General features: G+C 58.3%; 5 protein-coding genes across 5 annotated transcripts; 2 read left to right on the top strand and 3 right to left on the bottom strand.

Moving 5' to 3' along the window:
* Positions 1-194: 194 nt before the first annotated feature.
* On the bottom strand, positions 195-3248 carry HRG_00959 (ATPase family associated with various cellular activities (AAA) domain-containing protein; the record flags this gene model as incomplete). Its single annotated transcript, XM_044859430.1, has 1 exon — positions 195-3248. One exon carries the CDS (start codon positions 3246-3248, stop codon positions 195-197), a length of 3054 nt encoding a protein of 1017 aa, XP_044725830.1.
* Positions 3249-4582: 1334 nt separating this feature from the next.
* On the top strand, positions 4583-5752 carry HRG_00958 (fungal specific transcription factor domain-containing protein; the record flags this gene model as incomplete). Its single annotated transcript, XM_044859429.1, has 1 exon — positions 4583-5752. The coding sequence occupies one exon, from the start codon at positions 4583-4585 to the stop codon at positions 5750-5752; it is 1170 nt and encodes a 389-aa protein (XP_044725829.1).
* Positions 5753-6244: 492 nt separating this feature from the next.
* HRG_00957 (ATP synthase alpha/beta family, nucleotide-binding domain-containing protein) lies at positions 6245-8184 on the bottom strand (the record flags this gene model as incomplete). Its single annotated transcript, XM_044859428.1, has 7 exons — positions 6245-6936; positions 6993-7547; positions 7601-7643; positions 7697-7782; positions 7857-7878; positions 7944-8085; positions 8174-8184. 7 exons carry the CDS (start codon positions 8182-8184, stop codon positions 6245-6247), a joined length of 1551 nt encoding a protein of 516 aa, XP_044725828.1.
* An 880-nt stretch (positions 8185-9064) lies between these two features.
* Positions 9065-11561, bottom strand: HRG_00956 (alpha amylase, catalytic domain-containing protein; the record flags this gene model as incomplete). The annotated part of the gene is made up of 8 exons (XM_044859427.1): positions 9065-9094; positions 9152-9782; positions 9835-10170; positions 10227-10918; positions 10974-11086; positions 11140-11239; positions 11297-11421; positions 11474-11561. The coding sequence occupies 8 exons, from the start codon at positions 11559-11561 to the stop codon at positions 9065-9067; spliced, it is 2115 nt and encodes a 704-aa protein (XP_044725827.1).
* A 1097-nt stretch (positions 11562-12658) lies between these two features.
* HRG_00955 (AAA (Cdc48 subfamily) domain-containing protein) lies at positions 12659-14302 on the top strand (the record flags this gene model as incomplete). The annotated part of the gene is made up of 3 exons (XM_044859426.1): positions 12659-12914; positions 12972-13152; positions 13207-14302. 3 exons carry the CDS (start codon positions 12659-12661, stop codon positions 14300-14302), a joined length of 1533 nt encoding a protein of 510 aa, XP_044725826.1.
* Between the last annotated feature and the right edge of the window lie 155 nt (positions 14303-14457).

Here is a 14457-nt window from a genome sequence, read left to right as displayed (position 1 = left end):
GTACAAGAAACGAGGGCTTTTCGGGTATCATCTTTTGAATCCCCCGGCTGCCATGGCGACAGAAGAACACGAAGCTATACAAGGAGCAAGAGTGCGACGATGCAAAGCCCAGCGCCTCTTCCCATGCACGTCGCCCACGTGAGCGGGGACTGAGAGCAACAATCGAGAAAAGGGAAAAATAACAAGAAGAAGTCTCAAGGGTTGCTGTCCCGGCGGATCCTTGCCTCGCCCGTCCCCGGCGGCTGGTCGCGCTCGACGACGCCAAAGCCCATCGTCTTCTTGCGGCCCTGTCGCCTGCCGCCGCCGTACTCGTCGTCAAACTTGCGAATCATGCGCAGCGACGCCATGTCCTCGCTGATGCTGGCGGGGATCTGGCTCAGCGCCCGCTCGAAGTGGTCGGCGCGCAGGACGCGGCGCTCAGGGTAGCGAAAGGGTTCCGGGCCCTCGTGCCGCGCCGCCGCCGCGTTCTCCTCCTCGACGGCCGCCATGGCGGCCGCGACGCACATGTTCTTGAGGTCCGAGCCCGAGTAGAAGGGCGTGCGCTCGGCGTAGGCGTCGAGCGTGACCGAGTCGTCGAGCGTCTCGCCGCGCAGCAGCAGGCGCAGAATGGCCGCGCGGTCACCGCGCAGGGGCAGGTCGACGAGGATCTTGCGCGGGAGGCGGCGCAGGACGGCGTCGTCGAGGTCAAAGGGCCGGTTGGTGGCCACCATGATGAAGGCGTTGGTCTCCTGCACGCCGTCCCACTCGCGCAGGAACTGGTTGAGGTGCTCGCGGTGCACGCCGCGGCTGCCCGCTATGCTGCGGCTCGCGAGCAGCGCGTCGGCCTCGTCGATGAAGACGACGCACGGCGACAGGCGCTTGGCCAGCGTGAAGACGGCGCGGATCAGCTTCTCGCTCTCGCCCACCCACTTGTCGTGGATGGTGGCGCCGCTGATCTCGAGCATGTTGGCTCCGCTCTCCTTGGCCACGGCCTTGGCCAGCATCGTCTTGCCCGTGCCGGGTGGGCCGTAGAGGAGACAGCCCGGGATCCTGTCTTGGGCCAGCACGCCGTACGAAAAAGCATCGGGCCGCACGAGCGTCAGCGAGGTGAGTAGCCTGAGCGCGGATATGGTTTCTGGCGGTGCGTGGACGTCGGCAAAGGTCGTCCGGAGATTCTCGCGGTCGATTTGCCCAGCCGAGACTCGCTTCTCGTAGTCGTTTAGCTTCATCGCAGACGCCCGCGGGTCCGTCTTGTCCTGGTCTGCGTCCCGGGGGGGATTGCTCTGCTCGGCCTCCTCCTCGGGGCGCTTCTCGCCGGGATAGGGCTGCCCAGGCTTCTGCCGCAGCGGGCCCATGGAGGTTCGTTCCGTGAACCCCATGAACCCGTGATCCTCTCCATCACGCTCATGGGTTCGAAAGGCAGAAGCGAGATGGTAGATTTCGGGAGCCGGGAGAATCGAGTCACGCAGGATGGAAGCGTCCTGGCCCTCCATATCAAACCAGGCCCACATCCTCGGACCTAGTGGTTCCCGAAACCGCGGTGCCGACTCGGGGTCCATTGCCCTGAGCATTCTCCTGACGTTGCACATATTCTCGACAAAGTATTCTGCCTTTTGAAGGTTGAAGGCAGGGCGGCGCGGGCTTAGCGCTGTCTGTTTGTCCGCTCGGTCTGCCTCGAGGTGGCGCGTGATGACCAGATCGCTGACGGCGAGGTCCTGGGTCGCGCCTTGGTATTCTTCCGACGGCTGCTCGCACGAAGAGGTCCCCAGCACGGCAATCTTGGCGCCGTGTTGCCACGCAGCGTCTACCAGAGCCCTCAGCCTGCTGATGAGCTGGGCCCCTTCTAGAGTCATACTTAGCTCCACAATATCGTGCACTTGGATGAGAAGAGTGCGAGGTTGCGAGGACGGCGACTTGAGCTGTGCAGAACGGATAATGTGATCGAGGATTTTGTCCACCTTGAGGTTCTCCCACTTGGTAAAGCAGTCAAAGGCGCCCTGCTTGATCTTTTGCAGCTCCTCTTCCAGCGTCCCAGAGACCACGCGGACGCCGCCCATGGCCGATTCGCCGTCGCCGTCTTCGTCGTCGAGGAGCCGCTCGGTGGCTTCCGGTTCTCGGGGCAGTTTGCCGTTGAGCTCGGCAGCACGAAATCCCAGCATGGACAGGCCGCCCCGCGTATACGCCCAGTCTTGGCCCAGATACTCGCCAACTAGGACAGAAAGGTCGTAGGCGTCCAAGCGGATCAAGTCTGCACCGTGGAGATGTGCAATTTTCGCCCCCAGCGCCTCGGATACGGCGGAGCCACCGTGTCCAGACACTGACAGGATGTTGATGGGACGTTTGCTCCTCTTTGCATCAAAGGTTGGCGGGGGCGACGCAGACAGCTCATTGCCGACGGCACATGTCAAGCCAGCAATGGTGTCGGTGGGGAGGTCAAGAAAGACGTGGGGAGAAGGGTAGTCGAGGTTCCGGGCCCAGTAGAGCTGCCGACTGAGATACAAGGCGAGGGTTGGCAGTTTGTGGCGGAACGTGTGGGTACGGCGGTCGTAGTCCTTGTAGATGTCCCACCACCAGAATGGGCGGGCTGTGTAGATGTATTCGGGCCGCCGGGCAGGGTAAATAGCGTCAACATAGTGCCAGGCCGAGTCGAGAATCATGTCCCAGTAACGAACCACTTTCTCAATGGGCCGAGGCGAGTTCCACCGGACGTTGGTCTCGTCGGAGCGCGAGTCGGCGAAGCTGCGGGCGAACTTGCGGTCGATGCGCAAGAGAACATCGAGCGCCGTGTCGAAGTAGTCGGCGAGGGCCCGGCGCTTCTGCAGCGAGCCAGGGCCCTTGTCGGAGAAGAGGCGCGAGACCTTGGGGTGCTTCGCGTCCTCGGCCAGGGCGGCGGGCAGGGGGGACGGCATGCCGGGGGTGTGGATGGAGACGTTATTGTCGAGGAAGCTCTGGGGCAAGTTGACCGGGGGCAGCGCCGAGGCGACGTGCTTGCGAGCCTGGCGAGCCCTCGAGGAGGCGGCGGCGACCTGGCTGCGGACGCGGCCGCCCGCCGTCTCGGTCGCGGCCTGGGGCTCGGCATTTGCGTCGTCCTCGGTCACCGAGTCGTCGGCCGGCGGCTTGTTTCCTCCCCCAGCGCCATGGGCCGTACGGCGACCGGGCGGCGTGTGAAAGGCGCGGCGGGCGGCGGCGATGGCTGCTCTCGGCGGGATGCCGGCGGCCAGGGCAACCGTGGGGGACGACGCTCGGCGGGCGGCCGCTGGAGCGAGCATCCAGACGGTTGGTGTCTGGGCGACGGCGCCGAGGCAGAGGAGATGGCTCGCGCGCGCGAGAGGGGGTTCGGCCCGGTCGGGCTTTTTTGTTGCGCGACTGTTTGCTTGGCGCACGACGACGGCTCTAGAGCCGGGGGACTGACACTTACATTGGGTGTGCCCAAGGGAAGAGGAAGAAAGTTGAAGGCGGTCCCACGCGCAACAGGAGAAGCTGGCAAATATCTTGCTTACGTGATGCCTCAACATCACTGACTGACTGAACATTTGCCACCGACTGGGCCTCTATTTATCTATTTAATACTATACTGTACGGGAGTTGCCTGCGCAGCAAGAGGCCGGCCGTCTTTTCCCGCTACTGTTTTTAACATGCTACACATACAACATGCGCGTGCCCGGGGTACGCCCAAAAGCTGTCCTGCCGCTCATGGACCTCCTCGTCTTGCACGACATTGCATGGCCATGCCCAGAACGGGCTCCCTTTCCGCTTCGCATGTCTCCCCTCCTCGGACTGGGCCAGACTTCAAGTGGCTCACATGGTTTGGCAAGCCAGGCTCAGCATGCTCAAGTAGTTCCCATGGACTGGCAAGTCCGGCTCAGCATACATGGGGATTGGGGAACAAGTGTAGTTGCGACAAGTGCAGTTGCGACACGCACATCTTTTCACTTACACCTTGGCCAAGAAGCATCCATATCCATGTTCTTATTGACTAGTCGAGAGATTCGACGACTGCTATTCCCGCGCACCTCCACGTCTTCATCTTTTATACGTGGCATTGGCAATGAATGCCGACGCCGCACTTCGACGATAGCCTCTAGCACACCAAGCCGTCTCCGTCTACGAGCCCGTCCAGACTCTTCCACTCTGTCTGCCTCTCGCTCGCCGTGTGAAGACACTTCACCATCGTCGTCAATACAGTCCCGCGATGAGTCAAGCCGCAGACGACCTGGCCGGGCACGCCACGGCAGGCGGCTCCCGGCCCGCCGACCAACCGCCACAGAAGCCTTACCACAACAAACGCCCTCACCGGAAGTCTCGTGGGGGTTGCGGCTCTTGCAAGAAACGCAGAATCAAATGCGACGAAGCTCGCCCTGTCTGCGGACCTTGCAGAGTGCGCCGGCATGAATGTGTTTACTCAGGACCGGCCCCGGCGCTGGGAGCAGCATCATCCTCACCGGCATCCATGGCCCCCCGATCCCCCCCCCCTTCTTCTCCGCCTTCTTCTCCGCCTTCTTCTCCGCCTTCTTTTGCTGCCTTTGGCCCGGCACGGGCTCCCGAGGTAGATTCCAACCCACCTCGTCTTGGCACCAGTGATAGCCTGCCTTCTTGGCCCAAAATGCTCGGCCTTTGGGATTCCGTGGGGCCGCCTCCTCCGGTCGTGATTGATCCACCCTTCCTGCCCTCCGGGTCCGACGTGGCCGACATGAAGCTTCTCTGGTTCTTCACCAACTACACCTGCTCGTCCTTTTCCGTCGAAGGCGGCGCGGTGAGGCCCGTCGAAAACGTCCTGCGAAACGACGTGGTCAGGATGTCCCTCCAAGCTCCCTTCTTGAGGCATACTCTGCTGGCCCTGGCTGGTCTCCATCAGCAGACCCTCCATGTCGACTTTGACCTATGCCGAGCTCTGCAGCACCGGGCCAACGCCTTTCATGACTTTCGCATGGCCTTTGAGTCGCCCAGGGCAGACATGTCAGACATGTTTCCCGCCATGTTGATAAACTCCCTCCTTCTCACCGCCCTCACCTCCCAGAGCTTTAGAGAGTGGGACAGCCAGGACCTCTACATCATCAACTGGATGATAATCTGGAGAGGCATCCGCATCATTTTGGACCGCATCGACAAACCGACACTGGCCAACAGTGGGCTACAGGCCCTTTTTTACAGGCCACTCGTGGACCTCAAGCAAGCCGTCGTCGAGATCCCCGCAAACCTCCTCCGGATGCTTCATGAGATCGAGGTTGGCGAGGACGATTACCCGGACGCCAAGATATACTTCAAAACACTCAAGTACCTGGGCTCCCTGTACCACCACCTCCGTCATCGCGGCTTTGGCGCCATTATGCGGTTGCGCATCATCACCTGGTTCACTTTCTTGCCAGGCCGCTTCATCGACCTGGCCCGCGACAAGCGGCCGCGCGCTCTCGTCATCGTCGCTCACTACGCCGCCTTTCTCAAGCTTATGGGCGAGGTCTGGTGGCTGAAGCGCGTGGGCGACCGCGCGCTCTACGATCTCTGCCGCTTCATTGACCCCAAGTTTTTCAATCTTCTCCAGATGCCCCGGGCCGCACAGGCTATGACAGACGAGCTCTCCGTCGCCCGCGTCATCCTCAATGACGCTGAATGGGTCTCCCGCGTGCCCGCCGGTCATCATTGGGATGAGCAGCAAGAGTCCGAGACCAGAAGGCTCACTTGGGTCAACAACGAAGGCAGGGAGGCTACCCTTAAGGAGGAGGGTGCCGTCGAGGATCTGGAACCCGTCACTACGGTGCCATATCCAGACGTCTGACGGAAGGCCTTTTCACCCTGCTGCTCGGGTGCCATCCTTAATGCGCCTGATGACTGTTGACAAAAGGTTTCGGATCGAGGGGGCAAGCGCCGCAATGTGTCCTAGAGCGACTAGATGACTCCCAGCGCGACGGCGTGTAGCCTTGTCAGATAGCGTCTTGCTTTAGCGGGCTATGGAAAAGGAGCGACTTTGAAAACAGCCAGCGGTAACGCGTCTGCGAGAACCTTTGGGTGCGGTTCCAGGCCTCCTGCCACTCTCAGCCAGTTTCATGGGGCACGTGCGAAACAGCGACTTCAAGACGGGGCGACTGGCAAAGGTCATCGTCAATCGGTCATTGTAGGCTTACAAGGGGAATTTTCATTTCTTGGTACACGACCACAAAAGAGACATGGTTGATGGAGCGTAGAAGAAACGTCCTCCCCGACACCCGTTCCTCTGGTCTATACACAGGCTCCTCCTCCACATCAGCTGATATTATGTAGCCAAGGTCGCCTAGTTCTTCTCGAGCTCTGCAAGAATTTTCTCGCCCTTCTGCTTGGCTGAGGCGAGGTCGCCTACCATGTAGAAGGCACTTTCGGGCAGGCTGTCACCCTCGCCGCTCAGGATGGCCTTGAACGAGGCAATGGTGTCCTTGAGGTCGACCAGTGTGCCCTCGATGCCGGTGAAGACATGGGCAACGGTGAAGGGCTGGCTCAGGAAACGCTGGATCTTACGAGCACGCTCGACGGTAAGCTTGTCGGCCTCAGACAGCTCGTCCATGCCCAGAATGGCGATGATGTCCTGGAGACCCTTGTACTCCTGCAGGATCTGCTGGACGCGGGTGGCGGTGTCGTAATGCTCCTGGCCGACGACACGGGGGTCGAGCATTCGGGAGGTGGAATCAAGAGGGTCCACGGCGGGGTAGATACCCAACTCGGAGATGCCTCGGGACAAGACAGTGGTGGCGTCCAGATGGGCGAAGGTAGTGGCGGGGGCGGGATCGGTCAAATCGTCAGCAGGGACGTAGACGGCCTGGACGGAGGTGATAGAGCCCTTCTTGGTGGTGGTGATGCGCTCTTGCATACCACCCATGTCGACGGCGAGAGTAGGCTGGTAACCGACGGCAGAGGGAATACGACCAAGCAGAGCAGACACTTCGGAACCGGCCTGAGTGAAACGGAAAATGTTGTCGATGAAGAGCAGAACTGTCCGGGAAGTCAGCACAGGCATCCCAGTGAAGGGGAAGGCTCCGAATGCTTACCGTCCTGGCCTTCCTGGTCACGGAAGTACTCGGCAACCGTCAAACCAGTGAGGGCAACACGGGCACGAGCACCCGGGGGCTCGTTCATCTGACCGAACACCAGAGCGACCTTTGACTCGCCATCGAGCTGAATGACGGACGTCTCCTGCATTTCGTGGTACAAATCGTTGCCCTCGCGGGTTCGCTCGCCGACGCCAGTGAATACCGAGTAACCACCGTGAGCCTTGGCGATGTTGTTGATGAGCTCCTGGATGAACACAGTCTTGCCGACACCAGCACCGCCAAAGAGACCGATCTTGCCACCACGAGCGTAGGGGGCCAGCAGATCGACGACCTTGATGCCGGTTACCAGAATCTCGGCCGAGGTGGACTGGTCGGTGAAGGCCGGGGGTTCGGCGTGGATAGGCAGGAACTTGTCGGTTTTGATTGGGCCACGCTCGTCAATGGGGTCGCCGGTGACGTTCATGATACGGCCAAGAGTGGCTGGGCCGACGGGGATGGTTATGGGAGCGCCAGTGTCGGTGGCCTTGGCGCCACGGACGAGACCCTCGGTACCTGGACGGTGTCAGACATTAATCGGGGGACATTGCGACGCATCAGGCACGTACCATCCATGGCAATGCAGCGGACGACATTTTCACCGAGATGTTGCTAAGAATGGTCAACACATGTCTACCAGTGTCCTCGGAGAAGGCCGCACGCACCGCGACCTCGAGCACAAGCTTCTGGCCGTTGTTTTGCGTCTCGAGAGAGTTCAGGATAGGAGGCAGCTTGGCCGTGTCGAACTTGACTGCGATTCTGTCAGCAGCGGGCGTCTTGCAAGGTGTAAGCTTGTGGAGGTTGCCATGAAGCTCATGGACTGACCATCAACGACGGCACCAATGACCTATGGATCCATTCTCGTCAGCGTCGAGCCGCTTCTGACTCTGCAGGTGCCGGGGCAGGCCTCACCTGGTAAATCTTGCCATCTCCAACGCTCGTGGACGACGCAAATCGGTAGCTGGCAGGGAGAATGGATGAGGGTCGAAGAGCACGTCGCGTGGCCGCGGCCGCGAAGGACGGGCGGGCTGCTCTGGCGAAGGAGGAAATGCCGCTGCGAAGCAGGGTCAGCTCAATGCACCCCAATTGGGGCCAACAGCGCGCGAAAAATGCGGCAGGTAGCTCGGGCGACCGAAACTCACCTCTTGAACATCTTGCCAGATGACAGAGAGCGATCAGTGATGAGAGTGGAGAGAGATTGGTAAACGCTGGGGAGAATTTGCAGTGAGCAGATTTGCTCGGGAACGGACAACCTCGTCGGTTAGAGCTTTCCCTATGATCACGTGAGACGCTAGTCTGGAACGAGGTTCGGAGTACGGAGTAGTCGCTGCGGGCTTCACAGTGTCAGGATACCTCGGTGGTTGGCTTCCAGATTCTGCTGGCGATGCCGTGCCTCAGAGTACACGGTGCCTGCATTGCTGTCCGTACCGTACGGCTCACCAAGCGGTTACCTACCTAGTTGGTTGCGTTCCAATCTGCACGGCCAAGGTCTTTCTGCCTTCGCATCAAGGCCACCAGAATACGTTGTGGACATCTAATATGAGTTCATCGCTATCCACAGACAAATGTATTGAGAGTCCCTTTGCACATTTATTGCCCGTTCATGCGTCCAAATACGACTCCTCCAGCTACTCCGTGATTAACAGCAGCTGAGGTGAAACTCGGTACACAGTGTGCCGCGACTCAAGCTCCCGTCCCTTCTCCTCCCTTCTTACCCAACAAGGGCGACTCGGTGCCTGGCATTCGTGAGCCAGAAACGCCACTTGCCGTTCCCACACAGATGGACGATCACCTGGGCAGGCGTCCACGACGCAGCTAACCTGTTGCTGCACCTCACAGCGCCGAATCTTGTCAAACTGTATATTACTAATAAAATGTACCAGGTACTAGTGATTTTCCGGCTCCTTTTCGAACTGTTACTTCAGCCGTGTAGATGCACAATTTTATTGGCCCGTCTCCCGCAAGGGCTCGTCAAGCAAGGTTAAACAAGCTATGTCCGATACGCTGCCAGTGGTACGGCTCATGACCCGTCGCTAGGACAGCGTCTCCTCCAAGGCCAGGATCTGCTTGCATGTCAGCCAGATACGAAATCGTTACAGGACAGGGCAGAGTGTACTGACCATCGCCGTACGGCAGGGTATGTAGACGTGAGTCCAGTTCTTGCGCCCGTTCCATTCCATCGGGGTCGTGAAGAATCGCGTGTTTTGATCGATTCTGTTGTATCCCCCGACTTCCTTCATGTCGCTGTTCAAAACCACGCGATAGGTTCCTGGGACTTCAACGCCGATACGATAGTCGCTAAAGCTTTCCCTCGGATGGAAGTTGAAGACAAACACCAGGCCAGCCCTCTCAAATACAATCACCTTGTCACCTTCGTGCTTCAGAGATATGTAAGCCTGCGATGAGTGAAGCCATCCGTACTTTGCCTCGCACTTATTCATCTGGCGGTCAAAGTTGTCCAAGAATTGGTAGCGGAGCAGGTTGTCATCTGTCAAGTTAAGCTGGCGTCGGGCATACCAGAAGGAGTTGTTGTTGCCCTCTCGTGGAAAGTCGAGCCACTCGGGGTGGCCAAATTCGTTGCCTTCAAAGTTCAGATACCCTTCCCCTCCCAAGCTGTGCGTGAGGAGTCGAATCATCTTGTGGAGAGACATGCCGCGGTCAATGACGGCCGTCAACGGTGACAGTACCGACATGTTTGTGTACATTTCTGCATCGCAGAGATGCATCATCAGAGTCTTGTCCCCGACGAGTCTAATCCAGAGTTAGCGCAGGTGTAAAATCCCGATGGCCACTCAGTACGTACGCTTGGTCATGACTTTCGCAATACGCGATGGTCTTTTCGCCGTGGCGCCGGTTCGTCAAGGTGAAGCAAATATTCGCCATGTCCCACTCCTCGTCTTTGAGTTCCTTCAGAATCTTGATCCACATGTCCGGGATCGCCATCGACAGACGATAGTCGAACCCAATGCCACCCAAAGACAGCGGTAGGCAGAGTGCAGGCATTCCAGACACGTCCTCGGCAACGGTGATGCATTCTGGGTAGAGTGAGTGCAGCATCTCGTTGGCAAGCATGAGGTAAACGACTGCTTCCTCATCGACTTCGCCACCAAAATACTCATGGTAGCCACCAGAGAATCCCCTACACCTTTTAGCCGGTCGTCCCAAAGGGCGAAGGAGGAGGATGGTGCAACTCACGTTCCCATGCCGTGATGGACGTAAAGCATACTTGTTACGCCATCGAAGCGGAAACCGTCAAACTGGTACTCGTCCATCCAGAACCTCAAGTTGCTCAAGAGATACCGCAACACTTCGTGGTTGCCATAGTTGAACAATCGACTGTCCCACTGCTCGTGACGGCCCTTGCCTCCGCCATGGAAATATTGATGATCCGTACCATCGAATTCGTTGAGCCCGTCCAAGACATTCTTGGAGGCATGGCTGTGGACGACGTCCAGAAGAACAACAAGACCCATGCCGTGAGCGGTATCGATGAGCTCCTTTAAGTCCTCCGGCGGACCGTAGCGACTGCTTGCTGCAAAGAAGCTGTTGACTTGATAGCCGAAGCTAGCGTAGTATGCGTGTTCCATGACTGCCATGAGCTGGATGACGTTATAGCCTAGGCCTTTGATTCGCGGCAGCATGTTCTGGGTGAACTCCTTGTACGTCGCCACCCGCTGCTCGGGGGTCGATATACCGACATGTGCCTCGTAAACCCGGAGACTGGCCGGCTTTTTGGGGCGGGTGTTCTTGAAATGATATTTTTCACCCTGGGGCGGGTTCCACAATCGAGCATCGTATACCGGAGAGACGTTGAGATCCTGAGTAACGTACTTGATCCATGCCGGGACACGCTCCACCCGCTCGCCCCCGGGTAGAACGAGGGAGAGCTACAGACGTATCAGCGAGCAGCTTCATACCGCATCACCCATTGTTAACACATACCTTGACCTTGGACTTGTGTGATATTGCTGGCTGGCCATCCTTGGCCGGAAGAGTTATCTCAAAAACGCCGAGTGAATTCTTTTGCATAGGGTGGGCTGTTCGGTTCCAGTCATCTGCACAGCACGTCAGCATGCTGCCAGTTGACTGGAGAAGCTCGCAAACGTACTGAAATCTCCAATGAGGAACGCCTCCGTAGCATTCGGTGCCCACTCTCGATAGACGATGTTGCATTTGTCGTCAACGTTGAAGCCAAACTTCTCCGTTCCCTAGCAAGGTTCTGTCAGGCCGGGATCTTGTGTGAGAAAGGATTGCAGGCATCGTACTCTCGAGAACTTCTCCACGCCCCCCTCACTGTCGGCGATGGCCTTCATCCACTGTTTGGCTTTTGCGTACCGCCTCTTGAGGGCGTCGCTGAATGGGCCAAGCCATGGGTCCAGCTTGACAACTCCTGTTATGCCAAATCAGCAAGTGCCTCTGACTGATCCATACGCCCGGCTGACCTGTGCCGTCGTTGGGAACATCGTCCGCGGCTCCTTGGGAACCGTTAGCCTCCAGGGAATTGGACGAATTTTCCACAATCGCGGCCATTGTGTCGCGGTGGCCAGTCAATGTTTCTCGATGCTCAGGCGGGGTAGGGGGCTGCACAGTCGTATGGAGGAAGACGGATGATGCAATTGAGCAAGTCCCAGAGCTCCAGGCAAACGAGGGACAGCTGCAGAGCACCTCGCGTTTTGAGATTGCAGAAAAGGCGAAGAAAGGCGGATAACTCTTTGGCAAGTTGAAAGGAGTGCTGAGAGGGCGGCCAACTAAGATGAAATGATTACAAGGTAGAAGAAGAGTGTTGGCCTGGCGATGGTGGTCTGCGCGACGGCACAAGCTTTATCGATATCAAGATTGGATATACCGATGACGTCTGAACAAGGTAGGTACCTAGGTAGCTACACCAGCGACTACTGGTGCCTTATGTATTGGGATACGACTCATTGTGTGCGTAAAGCGAGCCGAAAGTATGAAGTACTGTACCAATACATTTCCTCCACCTAAGAGGTACCTTAGGTATGTACCTAGATTTGATGTTCTGTAGCTCCCCCGGCTGGCTTCCATCACCCGCCGCCGATAACGGGGCCCCGCATCTCTTGCCTGCCGTCTCTAAGCGGCGCCCCCGTTCCTCCTCCACGAGTGACCGACCGCCAGGCCAGACCCCCGGCTGGGCCCATCTTGAGACATCGCAAGCTCATCTTCCATCCTCACGCTCCGAAATCCGTGTCTCGTGTCCTCTAGCAGCAGGAAAAGCCGTCGCGAGCTCCTTGGGCAGGCTCAGTCCTCTACGCCGCATAGCCGCTCCTGCCTGCCGCCTTCACTTCCCCGCATCCGGTGACCTGAAGGGCCCGCGTGGATAGACAGCCCCGTCCCTGTCCTTCGCTCCCTTCTTCGCCGCCTCGACTTTCCACATACCGACCGATTGCGGACTATGCGACTTCACCATGCTCGCACGCTCCAGAACGCTCGCTCCGTGGATACGGGCCTGTCGTCATGGCTTGAGGCGGGCTTGTTGGCCGACGCGATGCATCTGCTGCCGCCAGCTCTCCTCGTTCCGACCGCTGGAAGCTGCCCGGCGAACGCCAGACTTCAACGCCGGGTTCACTGGTAGCTACGATCCCACGGTGGATTCGAGCCGTGGCCCAATGTTCAGCAAGACGAAGTTCGGCGTTCCGCAATTCTATCCCCGCGACCTGAAGAAGCGAGTCGACCAATATGTGGTGGGCCAGGACCGAGCCAAGAAGACAATTTGTTCGACGTTATTCAACCACTACCAAAACCTGCGTCGGAGGCATCAGCACGAGCACGAGGAGCGAAACAAGCAAGAGAGGTTTACGCGACAAAGATTTGCCCGTGACCGGGAGCTGCACCAGAGGCGCCGCGACACACACCCCGTCGAAGGTCAGCGAGCGGCTTCCGGGAATGCCAAATCGAGTGCCGCTGACGAACTGAATCAAGATGAATTCCCGGGCCATGAAGAATCCGTGCGGTCGCTTTACGATATTGACGATTTCGAAGATGATTCTCTTGACTGCCTGTATGCTCCAGAGGACATGTCAAAGCCAGCCCACGTCAAGGTGGACAAGAGCAACCTCTTGCTGATCGGGCCCACGGGTGTGGGCAAAACCTATATTCTCGAGTAAGCACACGCCTCGCTGGCGCCGTACTGGTTGGCCTGTCTAACTGGGTTCAGGACGTTAAGCAAAAAAATCCAAGTCCCGTTTTCGATTTGCGACTGCAACTCTCTGACTCAAGCTGGGTACATCGGACAAGACGTGGAAACATGCATTGAGCGTCTACTGATAGAGGCGAACTACGATATCAAGGCGGCAGAGCGCGGCATTGTTGTCCTGGACGAGTTCGACAAACTGGCTCGGAGAGAGTCTCCCACCGGCCGAGATGTCGGCGGCGAGGGCGTGCAGCAAGCACTGTTGAAGATGGTTGAAGGGACCAAGGTCACTGTCAACGTCAAGGACACACGGTCATCACGGTCGACGCCGCCAATCACGACCAACTTCGGCTCTTCCGGGCCCTCGTCGTCCTCACCTCAGCCCGCACCCCCGGGAGGCAAGGTGGATCAGTACACCATCGATACAACAAACATCCTCTTTATCTTTTGCGGCGCCTTTGTTGGCCTTGATAAGGCTGTCGTGCAGCGCGTGGCGAAGCCTTCACTTGGGTTTGGAGGAGAGGTCAAAGGACGGTCGACGCTATCCGGCAGCAAACACGTTCTTCCCCCAGACGCCTACGCTCATCTCGCCCACTTCGACTCGACGCCAGCTTCCTCGTTTACTCCCCTGGATCTGACAACGCCCGCCGATCTCCAGAGCTTCGGGTTCATACCGGAACTCATCGGCCGACTGCACAACATCTGCGCCCTCAGCCCTCTTTCCAAGGATGACCTGCTGCGCATACTGACAGAACCACGCAATAGTCTCGTTGCACAATACACGGCTTTGTTTGAGACGTATCCATCTCGGCTCTACATTACCGAAAAGGCCCTGTACGCCATTGCTGATCGTGCCGCCGCTTCGGAGACGGGGGCACGAGGGCTGAAGATGGAAATGGAGCGTGTCTTGGCCGAGCCCATGTTCGACGCCCCGACGCCGTATGTTCTCATTACGGAAGGCTGCGTGAAGGGCACGGAAAAGGCGCCATACTGGGGCAAAGACGGGCGGTTCGAGCTGGACCGACGGTTGGAGGAAGAGGAGGTGAGAGGTCCAAGATCGAGCTCGACACCACACACCACTTTTGAGCGGCTGAGGGAGGCCGGGCAGAGTGGCGGATGACGTAGTGATGCACATAGGGGAAGCTGATCGGATCATATACACATATTATGCGGGGCGTTGGAAATGGGATTGATGAAGCAAGTTAGGTAATAACTCTTGGACGTTTCTCTTGAAGGCTTGGGGTGGCACCAGCGGCTTGAAGTCCGTTGTTGTAT

The sequence above is a fragment of the Hirsutella rhossiliensis genome (genome assembly GCF_020360975.1).
Source record: "Hirsutella rhossiliensis strain HR02 chromosome Unknown scaffold00001, whole genome shotgun sequence".
In the NCBI taxonomy this organism is placed as follows: Eukaryota; Fungi; Ascomycota; class Sordariomycetes; order Hypocreales; family Ophiocordycipitaceae; genus Hirsutella; species Hirsutella rhossiliensis.
Note: the sequence above shows the minus strand (reverse complement) of the source record. Positions and strands in the feature narration are given on the sequence as shown.